This window comes from Fusarium mangiferae (genome assembly GCF_900044065.1).
Source record: "Fusarium mangiferae strain MRC7560 genome assembly, contig: FMAN_scaffold009, whole genome shotgun sequence".
In the NCBI taxonomy this organism is placed as follows: domain Eukaryota; kingdom Fungi; phylum Ascomycota; class Sordariomycetes; order Hypocreales; family Nectriaceae; genus Fusarium; species Fusarium mangiferae.
Genome location: NW_024573929.1, coordinates 214,828 through 228,861, shown reverse-complemented (window position 1 = coordinate 228,861; position 14,034 = coordinate 214,828). Strand labels below are relative to the sequence as shown.

The 14,034-nt window shown below is 49.2% G+C and overlaps 5 protein-coding genes across 5 annotated transcripts; 3 read left to right on the top strand and 2 right to left on the bottom strand.

The window, feature by feature from the left end:
- Positions 1–2,052: 2,052 nt before the first annotated feature.
- On the bottom strand, positions 2,053–4,089 carry FMAN_12168 (uncharacterized protein; the record flags this gene model as incomplete). Its single annotated transcript, XM_041834674.1, has 8 exons — positions 2,053–2,305; positions 2,368–2,563; positions 2,610–2,951; positions 3,002–3,281; positions 3,329–3,729; positions 3,788–3,928; positions 3,988–4,002; positions 4,053–4,089. The coding sequence occupies 8 exons, from the start codon at positions 4,087–4,089 to the stop codon at positions 2,053–2,055; spliced, it is 1,665 nt and encodes a 554-aa protein (XP_041684914.1).
- A 425-nt stretch (positions 4,090–4,514) lies between these two features.
- Positions 4,515–5,162, top strand: FMAN_12167 (uncharacterized protein; the record flags this gene model as incomplete). Its single annotated transcript, XM_041834673.1, has 1 exon — positions 4,515–5,162. The coding sequence occupies one exon, from the start codon at positions 4,515–4,517 to the stop codon at positions 5,160–5,162; it is 648 nt and encodes a 215-aa protein (XP_041684913.1).
- A 74-nt stretch (positions 5,163–5,236) lies between these two features.
- Positions 5,237–7,024, bottom strand: FMAN_12166 (uncharacterized protein; the record flags this gene model as incomplete). The annotated part of the gene is made up of 1 exon (XM_041834672.1): positions 5,237–7,024. One exon carries the CDS (start codon positions 7,022–7,024, stop codon positions 5,237–5,239), a length of 1,788 nt encoding a protein of 595 aa, XP_041684912.1.
- Positions 7,025–7,844: 820 nt separating this feature from the next.
- FMAN_12165 (uncharacterized protein) lies at positions 7,845–8,857 on the top strand (the record flags this gene model as incomplete). The annotated part of the gene is made up of 3 exons (XM_041834671.1): positions 7,845–8,018; positions 8,066–8,480; positions 8,529–8,857. The coding sequence occupies 3 exons, from the start codon at positions 7,845–7,847 to the stop codon at positions 8,855–8,857; spliced, it is 918 nt and encodes a 305-aa protein (XP_041684911.1).
- A 2,818-nt stretch (positions 8,858–11,675) lies between these two features.
- On the top strand, positions 11,676–13,252 carry FMAN_12164 (uncharacterized protein; the record flags this gene model as incomplete). The annotated part of the gene is made up of 2 exons (XM_041834670.1): positions 11,676–11,787; positions 11,847–13,252. The coding sequence occupies 2 exons, from the start codon at positions 11,676–11,678 to the stop codon at positions 13,250–13,252; spliced, it is 1,518 nt and encodes a 505-aa protein (XP_041684910.1).
- Between the last annotated feature and the right edge of the window lie 782 nt (positions 13,253–14,034).

Sequence of the window (14,034 nt, the reverse complement as noted above, 5' to 3'; positions counted from 1 at the left end):
TTTGGCATGATCTGTGGTGATTTGATCCTGGGGTATTTTTTGCTTCTTTGCGTAAGGGCGATTTGAGACATTGACGACCATGGCAAGGATCATCCTGTGTGACCAACATTTGATTCATCGTCAACGCCACGACGATGATCCAAACGCCCTTGCATCGCAATGCTCAGCGTCCGTTCAGCCACGAGCGTAGCATTTCTTTTTTTCACTGATATCACCTGTCCACGTTCTCTTTTCTCGATTGACTGCGATATCTTGTCGGGGCGCCATTGCTGACCGAGTGTACGCCACAGTGAGAAAAGCCTCCAGTTAAGTTTGTTAGTGAAACGCAGCACGAAAAGCTTGTGCCCCCCCAAGGCTCGTACTGTATGTCCAAACGGCCGCGCGCGTCTCGCAACGGCTGGGGACTTTGATGTCTTGTGTCGCGAGTCGGGCCGTGTAAATGGGGATTGAAACGGTTGGGGAGCAGTTGCACCGCCGTTTTCTATCGTCGCCATCCCTTGCGTCTGGTACTTCCCTTGCAGTGATGAGCATGTGCTGGAGGTAGGGAGACACATAGACAGTGAGACGCATGCATGCTTTGCTGGGGTTTGTATCCACTGTGATTTAGGTTTGGTTACCGTTTGGTTCCTGGCGCTTTGCGTTTGAGTTGCGACGGCGCTGAGTTTCTTTTCTTTTTTTCCTCGCAAGCTGCAATCACTGTAACTTTTCATCGCGTGTTTGTTTGCTCCAACAAAAGAAACGAAAGAGGATTCCTTGTGTGATGGTGTTGCATTGTCACCAGGGAGTATCCATCCCCGGCGTCACCCCCACTCAAGCGCGATAAACGAAGAGCTGAAGTCGATCTTGAGTGCCATCCCATCACATCACGTACGTCGCATCCTGCCATCACCATCACATTACATTGCATCAATTGGTTTGGGTCAGCTGCATCGTTGGTGGAGGTTAGTCCAGCCAGCCTCAATTGCGAGACACGGTGACTTCCGTCCAACCGCAAAGACCGTTTCCATAATACGTGACATTATTGCAAGAGGCGCACGCTTGGCGCCCAGCAACGAAAAGCGCGAGAGGCATTGTGAGAGGGCAGACCTGTGCTGCTGACAAGTGTGAGCGAGGCCTCAAATCTGATCGGTTGTAGATCTCAATAACCCGAGCAAGATGCAATCGCGGGCCCTTGAAATGACGGCCCAGAACCAGGGCCCGACGAGAATAGGCTGGGCATCAAAACAGAAATGATCGGCCCAATCTTGTCGTCATAAGCGACGCTGCATCGTTTGACGGTTCTTCGGGCATGGCCTCCACCGCAGCCAACTCCGAAGCAGTGCACGAGATGATTGTGCAACGAGAGTTGGTGTTTTGTGAGCAAAAGTCTTGAGAAATATCGCGTGGTATTGCAGCCTTTACTTACTTCAATTGTCCTGGTTCAGTGGCACAGCTAGCTCTCGATATCCCGTAGATAGATGCCGTCCTGCTTTGACACCTTGTGAGCTGTCAGGAGATTGCGCTGTGGGGGAGATCGGCACTGAACGTGAAAAAAACGACGGGGGTTTCCAGCGCCTGTACCGCACCTCGCACCAGTAAAATCCCCGTGTCTTGCAATGTTTGCTCTCCAGCCGCGACAAAGTAAAACTCACTATCAACTGACAGCTTTATCGCAATCACTGTTGGTCAGACGAACAAACAAACACAAACAAGGGTCTTGAACAAAACCTCCGAAGATCACAACATCTCCACTCTGTTGTCACTTCTGACACGATCCTGCCGACTACGACCCTCAATCCTTGCACCAGCTGGTCAAGGGCCCCATCAAACAATTCATTTCACCAGCGGAAAGGATCTGCACTCTGAGTGCCGAAACGTATCGGTGCGACTTGGCGGGTTCAGCAGCGGTAATAATAAAAAATACAGTGGTCAATTTACGCCGTCGCGGGAAAAACAGTTCCGTGCCTGAAGGGTTCCATTGATGCAAGATTAGGCCACCGCCAAGAAATACAGTACCTTTTCTGAATAGTAATCCTGCCTTTGAATGTGTCCAATTGTATATACGTATTGCGCTCATTCGAACATTTTGGACAGGTTCTGGACGGGCCACGCCCGAGCATCTCGGAACTTATCAACTACACCCCTCAGCGCCCTCCTCTCATACCGGTCCGTGAAAAAGTCCCCGTACAGCTCCATCCCGAACGCGGCGTGCACAAGAGCCGGTGGACATCCCGGATGGCAGAGACTTATCCCGCACAAGTCCAGAATCATCTGCCGTACCTGATTCTCGATTTCTCTCCACTGCGCACGTGTCGATGAATTTCCCCTGGTTCGACGTCAGTGGATCAATGTACTATAGTTAAATTAGATTGGCTTGACTTGACATACCCGAGGAAGGGGTTCTCTGCCATGAGCACCATCTTCGCTATGATGCTGAGCTGCATCGTTGTCACCTCCAGCGCGGACGAGTACCAGATTATCGGGAATATTTCTCCATTCGACCTGTCAGCTGGTCGTACATAGAACGGCTGATACTCCCTTCGTGCTTCCTCCTCGAGGACCTCGCCCTGCTTCTGAAGTCGCACTGAACCCGTTAGTTGCACCACCGCTTATTCAAGGGTAGTACATACGCCATTCTTGCTCTAACCCATCAGCCCATCGCCATTTCGCAACCTGCGCCGTATGAAGAACAATCTTATTCGCCTTGGACGCGCCGTGTCCATACTCGGGATCTAGAGTCATCTTTGGCGGATGACGCTTTGTAAACGAGTGGTACAGCTCCTGGCGAACGGCCATCCAATACGCCGCTTGGATAAGTGATCGGCGGCCAAAGAGGGTCCTCGACGGTGGACTTCTAAGAACAGCGTCTATGATGGCTAGGAAATTAACCTGAGGTTTTGCGTTCCGCCTTTGGTTCCGCTCCTGCTCCTGGTCTTCTTCGTCGTCGATCTCTTCCAACTGCCGGAGAATAACTGCAACCTTTCAGCGTGAGCTATTGCTAGTGTGCTTTGGTGAGCCTTACCAGCTGTGGCGATGATGCTCTCGAGCTTTTCGTCATCCTGGATGAGATGGAAGTCTCGTAGGGCGGGGATGCATTTCAACGTGTACTCTACTGCGTCGTGGGGTGTGAGCTTGGGGAGTAATTGGCCTTGGTAGAGAATGCCCTGTGGTGTTTTGTATTTCGGAAGACGGCTTAGATGGCGCGCTGAGAGGGCGAATATGGCGTAGAGAAGTGGTGGATGGTGTCGAGCACGGAGCGGTACAACGAGTTGAAAGTGCCGTCTCTCATCGCACAGGTCAAGCTGATCACGTTAGCATTTATCATCAGCTATAACCGGATCGTCGGTACCCAATGTGACAGCTCTTCAACAAAGTATCGCAGCAAACACGCTTCTTGCGGATCTTCAAGAGGAAATTTTGTTACTTCTCCTAAACTGTACGGCTGGTGTGATCGGGGAGAAGGAACATGATCTTGCGGTGGACCATACGGAGATGAATGGTCGTGGGTTACGGTGTATGCGCTCGGCAGGTCCGTGGGTGATCGACCTGTTGCACGCTGCCATGGCGAGGAAGGGTAGCTCGGTGAGTTTCCAGCTGATTGCGATGTGTTTGCCACCGGGAATACTGGGTTGTTTCTTGGTGGTTCGTTGTAAGTTGGCTCTCTTGTCTCCGTAGGGTCGTTGAAATTTGCTGGGGTTGTTGAAGATGTACCTGCGCCTCCTTCTAATGGACTTTGCGGGTTGATATTGACTGTTGAATTATCAATCACCGTTATTCACTGTAATAATATCTTTGGACAATGACTTACAGTCTGTGATCTCACTGTTTACCCAAGTCTGGTTCGTCAAAGGTCCTGTTGATGAATTCCGAAAGACAGTTTTCTTCGCAGGTCGAGCACAAGGTAAGTTCTTGATGATACAGCGATGACACCTCGGCTGCCCTTCATCACCTACAACTAATCAGTCATCATTCGCTACCTTTGTCTGCTCATTCAGTGAATTTGCCTACATTTGACATGTTTTTCTGAAGCCCGGTCAGCACCCCGCATCCAGCCACCGACGCGACGATCTCACCTTTACATTGAAGACATGGTCTCTTTACCACTGGCATCGTTCTCAAACAATTCGTATGAGATTAAAGAGATGCTGCGACATTGTAATCAAGACGTTGTTACTGGGTATCCACCACTGAAGGGCTCATTGTGTAGCTTTTCTCATCACGTGCGGTGGCATCGCTGTTCTCTCCGAGGCGTTGACGCGTCTTAGGCTACCCTACACATTTTCAAATTGCAACCTTTTCAGCCGTAACTAGAGCAGTAAGAGGCGAAATATCAGCATTAGTTGATACATGTAATATATCGGCTTTATAAGAATCATCGCTGGCTAAAGATAAGTGAGCATTGAAGTTGTTGAGCATCCAATCGTCCATTAATTGAATCTGGCTTAGCGTGATCCTTCTGCGCAGCTTACCTCCAGCCTCATCTCGACATCAGCCGTAAACTTTCATTCTCATTCACGCTCTCACAAACACCAAAAATGTCACGAACAACAAGATCAACCGCCAAAAGACTCACACGTCTCCCAACCTCATCCCCAGCACCCACAGCCTCCCCTTCACCCCCTCTAGAAACCAAACTCTTCCCAACCCCATCCGCATTCGAATCCTACCTCTGCCTAAACCACGCCACCAACACAACCGGTCTCTGGCTCAAAATCGCAAAGAAGACTTCCCCAACCCCTTCAATAACATACGACCAAGCCCTCGACACAGCCCTCTGCTACGGCTGGATCGACGGCCAGCGCAAATCCCACGACGCTTCCCATTTCATCCAGCGCTTCACGCCGCGTCGCAAGAAAAGTCTCTGGTCCCAGCGCAACGTGAACAAAGTCGCGGATTTAATCGCCGCGGGTCGCATGATGCCTGCTGGACAGGCGGAGGTTGATGCAGCGATGGAGGATGGACGCTGGGGGAAGGCGTATTCGTCGTCGAGTAATGCAGTGGTTCCAGAGGATTTTCAAAATGCGCTGGAGGGGAATGAAGCAGCGGGGGAGTTTTGGACGGGGTTGAATAGGACGAAGAGATATAGTTTTCTGTGGAGGTTGGAAACGGCGAAGAGGCCGGAGACGAGAAGGAAGAGGATAGAGCAGTTTGTGGAATTACTCGCTGCTGGGAAGACTGTTTGATCCATTGCTTGGGGTATTCTCTATTACATTAAAATCTATTCAGACACGATATACGGAGTAAGTATGTTACGGAATTAATAGTCATCTTCATCGTAGCCATCTTCGCCTTCTCCATCTGACTCATCCGCCATGCCCATCGTGAAGGGATTGCGCTCTTCATCTTCATCTTCGCTCTCCTCGTCAGCAGTCCTGCTTGCGTCTGAACCATCGTCCACAGGGTTTTCCTGTCGATGAAGACGCAGTCGCTCAGCGAGAGAGAGTTTCTTGGGCGGCGCGTCTTCGTCTTCTGACTCGTCACTTTCTTCTTCGCTTTCTTCGCTGGAGGACTCGCTTGCGTGAGGCTCTTTGGACACGCCGCCTTCGTCCTCATCTTCATCATCTGATATGATCGCCCGTGAGCGCTGTCGTGTCTGTTCTGGCTGCGCCTCTGGTTCATCGTCTTCGTCGTCCGATTCAACTACACGGGCGGTCCTTGCGCGCTTCGCTGTGGGTTCCACGTCCTCCTCATCTTCATCATCGGAATCGGAGACTACTCGTCGTTTGCGTCCGCGCTGTACAGGCGCTGCTTCTGGCTCGGGTTCAGGACTGGAAAAGTTTGCGCCAGCGCCATCGTCATCCTCATCGTCGGAGATTTCTTGGTGGACGGGAGGAGGGGAGCCACTGGCTAATGAGATGCCCTCTTCGTCAGAAGGATCGTATGTCTCGACAATCTCATCGTCGTCAATGCCATCACTCTCATACTCATCGAGATCAGGCCCATTGTTTCCGTCGTCATCATCGTCCTCTTCATCTTCATCAGAAGTGTCGTCGCCGAGGTCTGGCCCAAGAGTTTGTAGCAACTCAAATCGTCGAAGTCCGCGCTCGTATTCAAAGGCGACCATAGGCCATGCCTTGAGACCTCGTTGCTCCAATTCGCTCCCAAGAGGATCCGGTAAGTTGTCCCATGTATCCCTGTCGATCTGGAATCTCGCAAAATCAGGATGTCGCTGTAAATCAGGCCAGCACCACAGGAACTGCAAGTCTTCTCCAAGCCCAGGCTGTTTCTCGTATGTCTGCGTTTGATACCGGTTGATGAGATCCGACGTGCACCACCCCAGAGTCGACTTCTGGCAATCCGTACTCGAGACGTTCACGTAGAAGCACTCCAGCTGAGTGAACTGCCTCAAAAGCGCTGGTACATCGGGACCGCTCAGATCATCAAGGATGTTAGGCCCACCCAGCGCAAAGTTTTTGACCTCACTAGCAAAGCCTGGTAAGTGAAACACCATCCTTCCTGGCGGACAACTGAGGCCGTTCATCAGAACAACGTCTGAATTCCGGTTAAAGCGAACAGTAGCGTCTCCAGACCCAGCATCGATGCTCAGAGAATCAGGAAAGGCGTTGGCGGCCAGAGCGCGCGACTCTTTGTGAACAGCAAAAACCGCGCGGAGGTTCTTTGTCTGATCGCTGAGAGCAATACCGTCGCGTACGGTCCAAACAAAAGAACTTGCTGCGTCGGGATGCAGGGCTGTTCCATACGAGATCTGAAAGTCAAGCACACGGTGCCGAGCGCAGAGTTCCGGACAGTACAGCTCCCAGATGGTGTTGCGCAACTCACTAGGAAGCCGACCAAACTGGGGGAACGAGTCGAGATACGAATCCTGCGTGAGATCGTTGTGCTGATAAATGTCGTCATCTTCATCGCTGGACTCTTCTTCGCTGCCGTCAGCGGCCATGGTATCAAGCAAGCCTCCGCCGTCGGAATCATCGTCGGATTCGGAGGATTCAGCGCCGGATTCATTTTCGCTGGAATCGTCTTGTTCGTTGTGAGGGCGCTCATCGTGAGTCTCATTTTCGCTCTGGTCGGATTGAGATTCGGCCATGTTGGAGGTGTTGCGCGCGTGATTTGAGTGAGAGAGATGGCCTTGACGCGCCCTCGCCGTGCCTGAAAGCTTTGGTGAGAGCTGACGCAGAATGAGATGAGCGCACGTGACTGAGATCTCTTATCACCACGTGATCTTGTCACTGGCATTGGTTTGCGCGTTGCCCACGGCGCGATTAGCTCCGCGCGTGATCATTGTCGATCTTTCAAAGAAATGGAGAAGTCGGCATTGGCATTCTTGAAATATCCGAATTACAGATCCAAAGTTTGTATTTCCCGCCCGGTATTCGTATCGTTTCCCGAGCCCCTCTCCTTTCAACGCGCGGGGCTTTTGAGAGACGTTACTAATCTTAGTGCATCCTCACTACTGCACGACTCTGGCTTTGTCATAGCGCATCCCCATATTTCCCCATCACTAACAATTAATCTCACCAATCGCCATCTCACAAACCCTCCCTGCTCAGCTAGGGCTGCATCTCGATGTCTTGGCGTTCCCCGACATGCCGACTCTGGTATACGGCTTACCTGATGATTATACCACTCAGTGGCACGGCGTAGCGCAGAGCTCCGCTGCTGTACGAGGCTGCGTCTGGCACTTTATTCATCTGTTTTAGTGGACAAGGTTTCGATTGCTAAGAATGTCTGTGTCATTATGCATGCAGCTTTGTGGCTGGATACACCAACCATCACGGTTGTGTCATGGACCTATAAAGACAACTCCTCGTCTTCAATAACAGTCTCATTATCAACTTACTCTCAATTCCATCCATCCAATTAACCTACCATTTAACTCTCACCAAAGAAACACTCAAGAACTCAAAATGTCCAAGATTCTTACCGTTTTCGGCGCCACTGGCAACCAGGGCGGCTCTGTTGTCCGCGCCATTCTCAACGACCCCGCTCTCTCCAAAGAGTTCAAGATTCGTGGCATCACCCGCGATGTCTCCAAGCCCGCCGCTCAAGCTCTCGCCTCAAAGGGTGTTGAAGTCATCGCTGTGAGTTAAAATCGCATTCTCCACCAAAACTCAATCTGACTTGCCAGGCCGACATGAACACCGCTGAGCAAGTCGCTCCCGCTGTCAAGGACGCTCACACTGTCTTCCTCGTCACAAACTACTGGGAGACAAACAGCGGCAACGGCGAGATCGCCCAGGGAAAGGCCGTAGCCGACGCGTGCAAGACTGCTGGTGTGAAGCAGCTCATTTTCTCGTCTCTTCTTGACACCAAGAAAATCAGCAACGGCCGCTTGACTCACATCAAGCATTTTGAGGGCAAGGCCGAGATCGAGGAGTACATCCGACAGATCAACGTCCCCGCCACCTTTGTTCTTCCTGGTTTCTTTGCTTCCAACCTCTTCACTTCGATCAGCAAGAATGAAGATGGTAGCTATGGCTGGGCCCTCCCTGCTAATGGTGACAAGGCTAAGGTCCCTCTCTTTGACGTCAACGCCGACATGGGTAAGCAAATCAGCCACAATAACATGGATAACTATTAACTCTTCCTAGGCAAGTTTGTCAAGGCGGCCATCAAGAACTTCCCCGGAACCATCAACAAGCGCATTTTCGCTGCCACCGACTACTACTCCCCCAACAGAATCATCTCCGAATTCAGCCAAGTCATTGGAAAGCCCGCCACCTTCAACCAAGTTCCCGCCGATGTCTTCGAGTCTTTCCTCCCTGCTCCTATTGCAAAGGAACTGACTGAGAACATGATGCTCTTGGAGGACCCTGGATACTACGGCGATGCTGATCTCAAGGAGAGCCTGGATCTCCTGGATGAGAAGCCTGTCACTTGGAAGGAGTTTGTTGAGCAGAACAGGGCCAAGTGGGAATAAAGAAATAATACAAAAGATAGTATTGAATCATATTTAATAAAGGATTATCCACATCATAAACTACCGAGATAGCTGTAGCGCCGAGGCAGGACCAATGACCAGTGCATCGACATAAACAGCCACATATAATAGTGTGCAGAGTCAAATTAGATATCTGCTGGAACAGTGTGTAGAGAATTGAATAGGTGGTTTAAGTTTTAGAGTACTGCCCAGCGTGATTTTCTTGAGCTTCGACAAACGGTCGACTTTTCTTGTCTAATTTATGAATCTTGGCGACCTTCCTTCCAGTCCTCCCACAAACCTTCCTTTTCCATACGGGCTTGGAAGTGCTTTGCTGTCCAGTCATGGTGACTTCCAGGTGATGTGGTGAAAGTGATCTCATCATGGCCGATTTCAACCTTGATACCATTTCCCGGCAACTCGTTTACGAGCTTCTGAACCTTCTCTTGATTACCAGGAGTCCTAGGCTTTCGGCTAAAAATAATAGTTTCAGGAGAGTCGGGCATGTTTGAAAATATGCTTTGTGGTACTTTAGATCGTGTTTGTGCCTGGAAAGCAATGGTGTTTATTGCTGCGTTTACTGATCTGTTCGACAGGCGTGGTTTGATTTGGACAGAATGGAAATCTGGAATATTTATACCTACTACCAGAGACCGGTTCTGCTCGAGACTGGCTCTGTCACTGATGTTCTGCTACGGCCTACCGATATTCACTGGCCGATCAGAAAGTCCTGATACGGAGACAAGTGCGAGTCTCTGATTCTGGGACATGTCAATTCGGGGAGAGTGACAATGATCTGAAAAGAAACGTACAGCTTTTCACGTCACCCATGGCGGACTGGGAAGACCTGAGACAAACTGAGTTTTCGGAAACGTTTGCCGGTGAATGATGATCTCACCACTGTGAACAGAAAGTGATTTAGTCAATGTCATAATCTCTCCTAAACGGGGTACCGCGAATAAGGCATTGTGAGCTGAAAGAATGAGCTTGACTGTAGAATAATTCAGCCAAAGCTCTATAACCGACCCTACCTTCACCGTTTAGGCAATCGATGGATTGATAGATAGCTAAACGTTTTAACATATTAGCGCAATGTATCATGTCATTTTGGTATTGGCAACGACGTCAGAGCGACAGATCAGTACTCTAGCTTGGTGGGATTACTCGAGTTGAGCATAGAAAGAGTCTCAAGTCTGCATATAAGCCCAATGTGTTATTCATAGTCAAGACTCATGGCTAAGAGATTATTATTATAGAAAACTTAACGTTTATTCCTATATTTAGATTATAAATTAAAGTTTCAAAACTCATTACTTAAAATACTCTTATTATTTTAATTTCTAAATTATTCTTAAATTGCTATTTATTTAATTTCTACTTAAAGTCTAACAAGCCAGATTCTGGGCAAACACTAAGTGTAATAGCGACTCCGCGTGGGGAACCATGTGACCTGGATAAATCGCACATGCTTTGATGTGCCTATGTGCTAATGGAAGAGAATGACTCCAATACTGGTTTGGTTCTAGCTGAAACGAGCAAAGAAACACAGCAAGATCGTTTAGAATTGGTACTGGCTGAGAATCCATATAAGGCATTATCTTGCGAATTGTGTGAAACGACTAGGTGCTTGATAAAGTAACTTGAAGTAGCCAATAATAGATACCGCGCTGATGCTGCGTTCGGGAGAATTACTAGTTGTGTAACTTCTCAAGTCACCCTCGTGGCAGAGTCCTATTGGTATACTGGATGCTGAAATACAAAGGGACGACCAGAACTGTGCAACCACACAGATGTTCTTAAAGTCTTGTTAATTCCTCTCATGGAAAGTAGATTTTCAACCCAAGCTCACACGACGAACCTTTTACTATAGTCCTGACAGAGTTTTGCTGTTGCACTGTTTTTGGTCTAACTATATTGAACTAACGCCTCGCGCTTCAAACACACAGGACGTGGGTCTTTGGAAGTTTGCCTCCACCATTCAAATTAAAGAGAATTACATATCAAGAGCACGGAGTATGGATGGAAACAGAGGGACTGCGAAGGTCGAGCTTTTCTGTTCAAGGTTGAGCCAAGTCAACAGTAAAGGTCAGTATGTCCTCGGTAGTTGCACCGACTTGCTGCTGTTACAAGCGTTGGTTATTTCAGTGATTCGAGTAGTATTGATGATGTATGGATAGTTCAAGACCCCAATGAACGATTATTGTCTCGAACAGGTGGCTCCTACTGGCAAAGTCAAGATCTTTGTACACAATGTCAATCCATCGATCCGACCCAGATATGTTCGGAGGGCAGTTTTTACGGAACTGGCGGGAATGACGTCTCGCTACATATCTCCGATACTTCAGCATGTCCTTCATGTCGTTTCCTCGCCTCACAGTTGCACCGCAGGGATAAAGCTGTCAGATCGGGGGATCCGGTAATAGTACAGCTGAACAGGTCGATTTTGAATGGAATCGATCACGTTGTTATACAACACAACAACAAACTGGAGTACATCCTACAGATCACTGATGAGAACCTGCTTCAAAAGCCAGGTAGAATTGGGCAGTATCGGCAAATAGATCCGAGACAGGTTGATTTCAACATCATCAGGAGCTGGATCGCCCATTGTTACCGCACTCATGGTAAATTATGCCAAATGCTTACAGCAAATCCACTGCGGATACCAAGGTTCAGACTACTGGACTGCAAAACCTCGGCTGTGGTGGAACTGGCAGAGTTTGTTGACCATGTTGCACTCAGCTACGTATGGGGTTCTTCGTCTAAGCTACCAGGGGGCGATCAAGGCGTCCTGTCTAAAGCTGTGATCAGAGACGCCATGCACGTTACAATCCAACTCGGATTTCGATATATATGGGTTGATCAACTGTGTATCGACCAGACAAATGCTCAAGACATGAGCTGTCAGTTGGGTCAGATGAATACTATTTGTATGTTCTCTAGACCGCCCTAAACATGAAATTTGAACGGAGGGCTAACGAACTTTCAGATAACCAAGCGAGTATCACCATAATAGCTGCTGCCGGGGAGAGTTCATCGTATGATTTACCTGGTGTCGGGCAACGTTCTCGTACGATTCCAAATAACTTCACCCTCAACGGAACGACATGGAGATACAAGCCCATGTCGTTCAAAAGTCACGTGGGCGCTTCAAAATGGTCAACAAGGGGGTGGACGTACCAAGAAGCAGTCTTCTCACGCAGGTGCGTCATCTTTGCTGATGACCAGGTCTTCTACCAATGTGGATGCATGACTTGCGCCGAGGAATTGATACAAGACTTTGCAATTTGCGAACGTACAGTTTTCCCCATATTTGAGCGGATCTTATACAAAGACTCAGACATAGGCACATATTTACCAAGGAGTTGGAGGTTCATGACAAACTTGGAGGCATACTCCAAGCGTGAACTTACCTACGACTCCGACGTGTTGAGGGCAATGGGGGGTGTTTTTGGCTTCTATGCCCAACTAGAACCATCAGTAGAACAATACTGGGGTCTACCACTACGATGGGTTGGCTGTCAACTCTCCAACCTGGATGAGAAAAATGTTTACTATGCTGCAAAATCGAAGCATAATGATGTCGTGGGTGCTATCCTCTGGGCAATGCTATGGGAGCCAGCGTGGAGTGATATCCACATTCTAAAGACTGGTTTTGTCAGGAGGAATGGTTTTCCGACATGGTCATGGTCCGGCTGGAAGGTCGGAGTAAGATGGAACTTCTTGGAGAATGTCGAACATCTGGAAAAGAGCTTTACAGCGCCCCTATTTGTGGAAACAACAGCAGGAGGACTTTTGGAACTAAACGACGCGCTTGCACGGTCGCTCACTTCCGGTCAATCCTACGCGAGTTTGGGATTGACCTATATCTTGAGAATAACGGTCAAGGTTTTCGATGTCCCTTTCATTGAACTCGCGCCCTACAGGCCTACGACAAGCTGGGCAAAGAGCGACTCGTTTCCTGCCAGACGCAAAGGCCAGCACTGGGTCACCATGGAAGACCACTCCCTCGAAGGGAAGTGGACTCATTTTGTTGTTCAAAAGAACATCGAGACTTCTGAGAGAGGACTGGTCTGGTCCTTGGATCTCACACATGGCGGTGCAGCCACTAGCTCCGACCTTGTCTTCGACACCGACACCAACGTTAATCCCATGACACTCCGATGTATAGTCATCAGTTACGACTACGGGATGATTGTACAGTGTAGCAGTGGCATCTCTAAGCGAGTCGGGTTGTTGCGCTTTGAAGGAGAGTTCTTCGAGGATGGTCGAATAAATACTGACGAATACGGCCACCACGATGATAGCGTGAAATGGCCATGGACTGACTCTGTGCAGAGCAAAGACTTTAGAGACCACTTTCCAGGTGTTGAGCGGACTGTACGTTTAGGCTAGTGAGGAGTTGCTGGTGTGCGCAACCCCTGTGGCAATGTCATTCAACTGAGAGACTTTGTGCACGTCAGTCCAAGCATTTGATTGGAGAAGTGTTATTGGGGTTGGGAATAGTTAGACTTGAACTAATGCAGTCCCTTGGGCTAATGGAGGGGTCACTACGGAGCCAACTCTTAGTGAGACTGCACGACACCGTCTGGATAGAACCCGTCTTGGCAAAAAAGCTTAGCATCAACTAAGTGACGAGATCAGATCATGGCGCACCAAGACTGGCAAGTAGACCATTACGCGTCCCACGGGTCCAACCGCCAGACTAGTTGCAGGCAGCTGAAATATATCTTGCATTGGATTGGCTGCTCCGTAAGCATGCTGAGCTAAATGTGTCGGTGGCTTTGCGCCGTAGGTCTTGACTCTGCGGGATGCGGTTTCCAGTATGGCCCTAAATGATCTGCCACGCGTCAAGTACCACCAGCTAACCTTCACACCCTTATTCCCTTGGTACTGAATACGACAATTGGGCCTTCTGGAAGATGCAGTGTGCATAGCATAGCGTCTCGTTTCAAGGAAGACACCCGTGAGATCAAAGGACTTGGTCTCCAATAGCGACTGCCTTCATCATTTTACTTATCTTGTAAAGGTTTATCAGACTATCAACCATCGATGCTGTACAGAAGTAGGCATGCACGATAGAGTAACACCCTGTCATACAACTTCCCTTACGTATCTCAGCTGTCGATACATACTCGCTGCACTGGCGATGTCATTTGCATTCAGTAGATTGATCC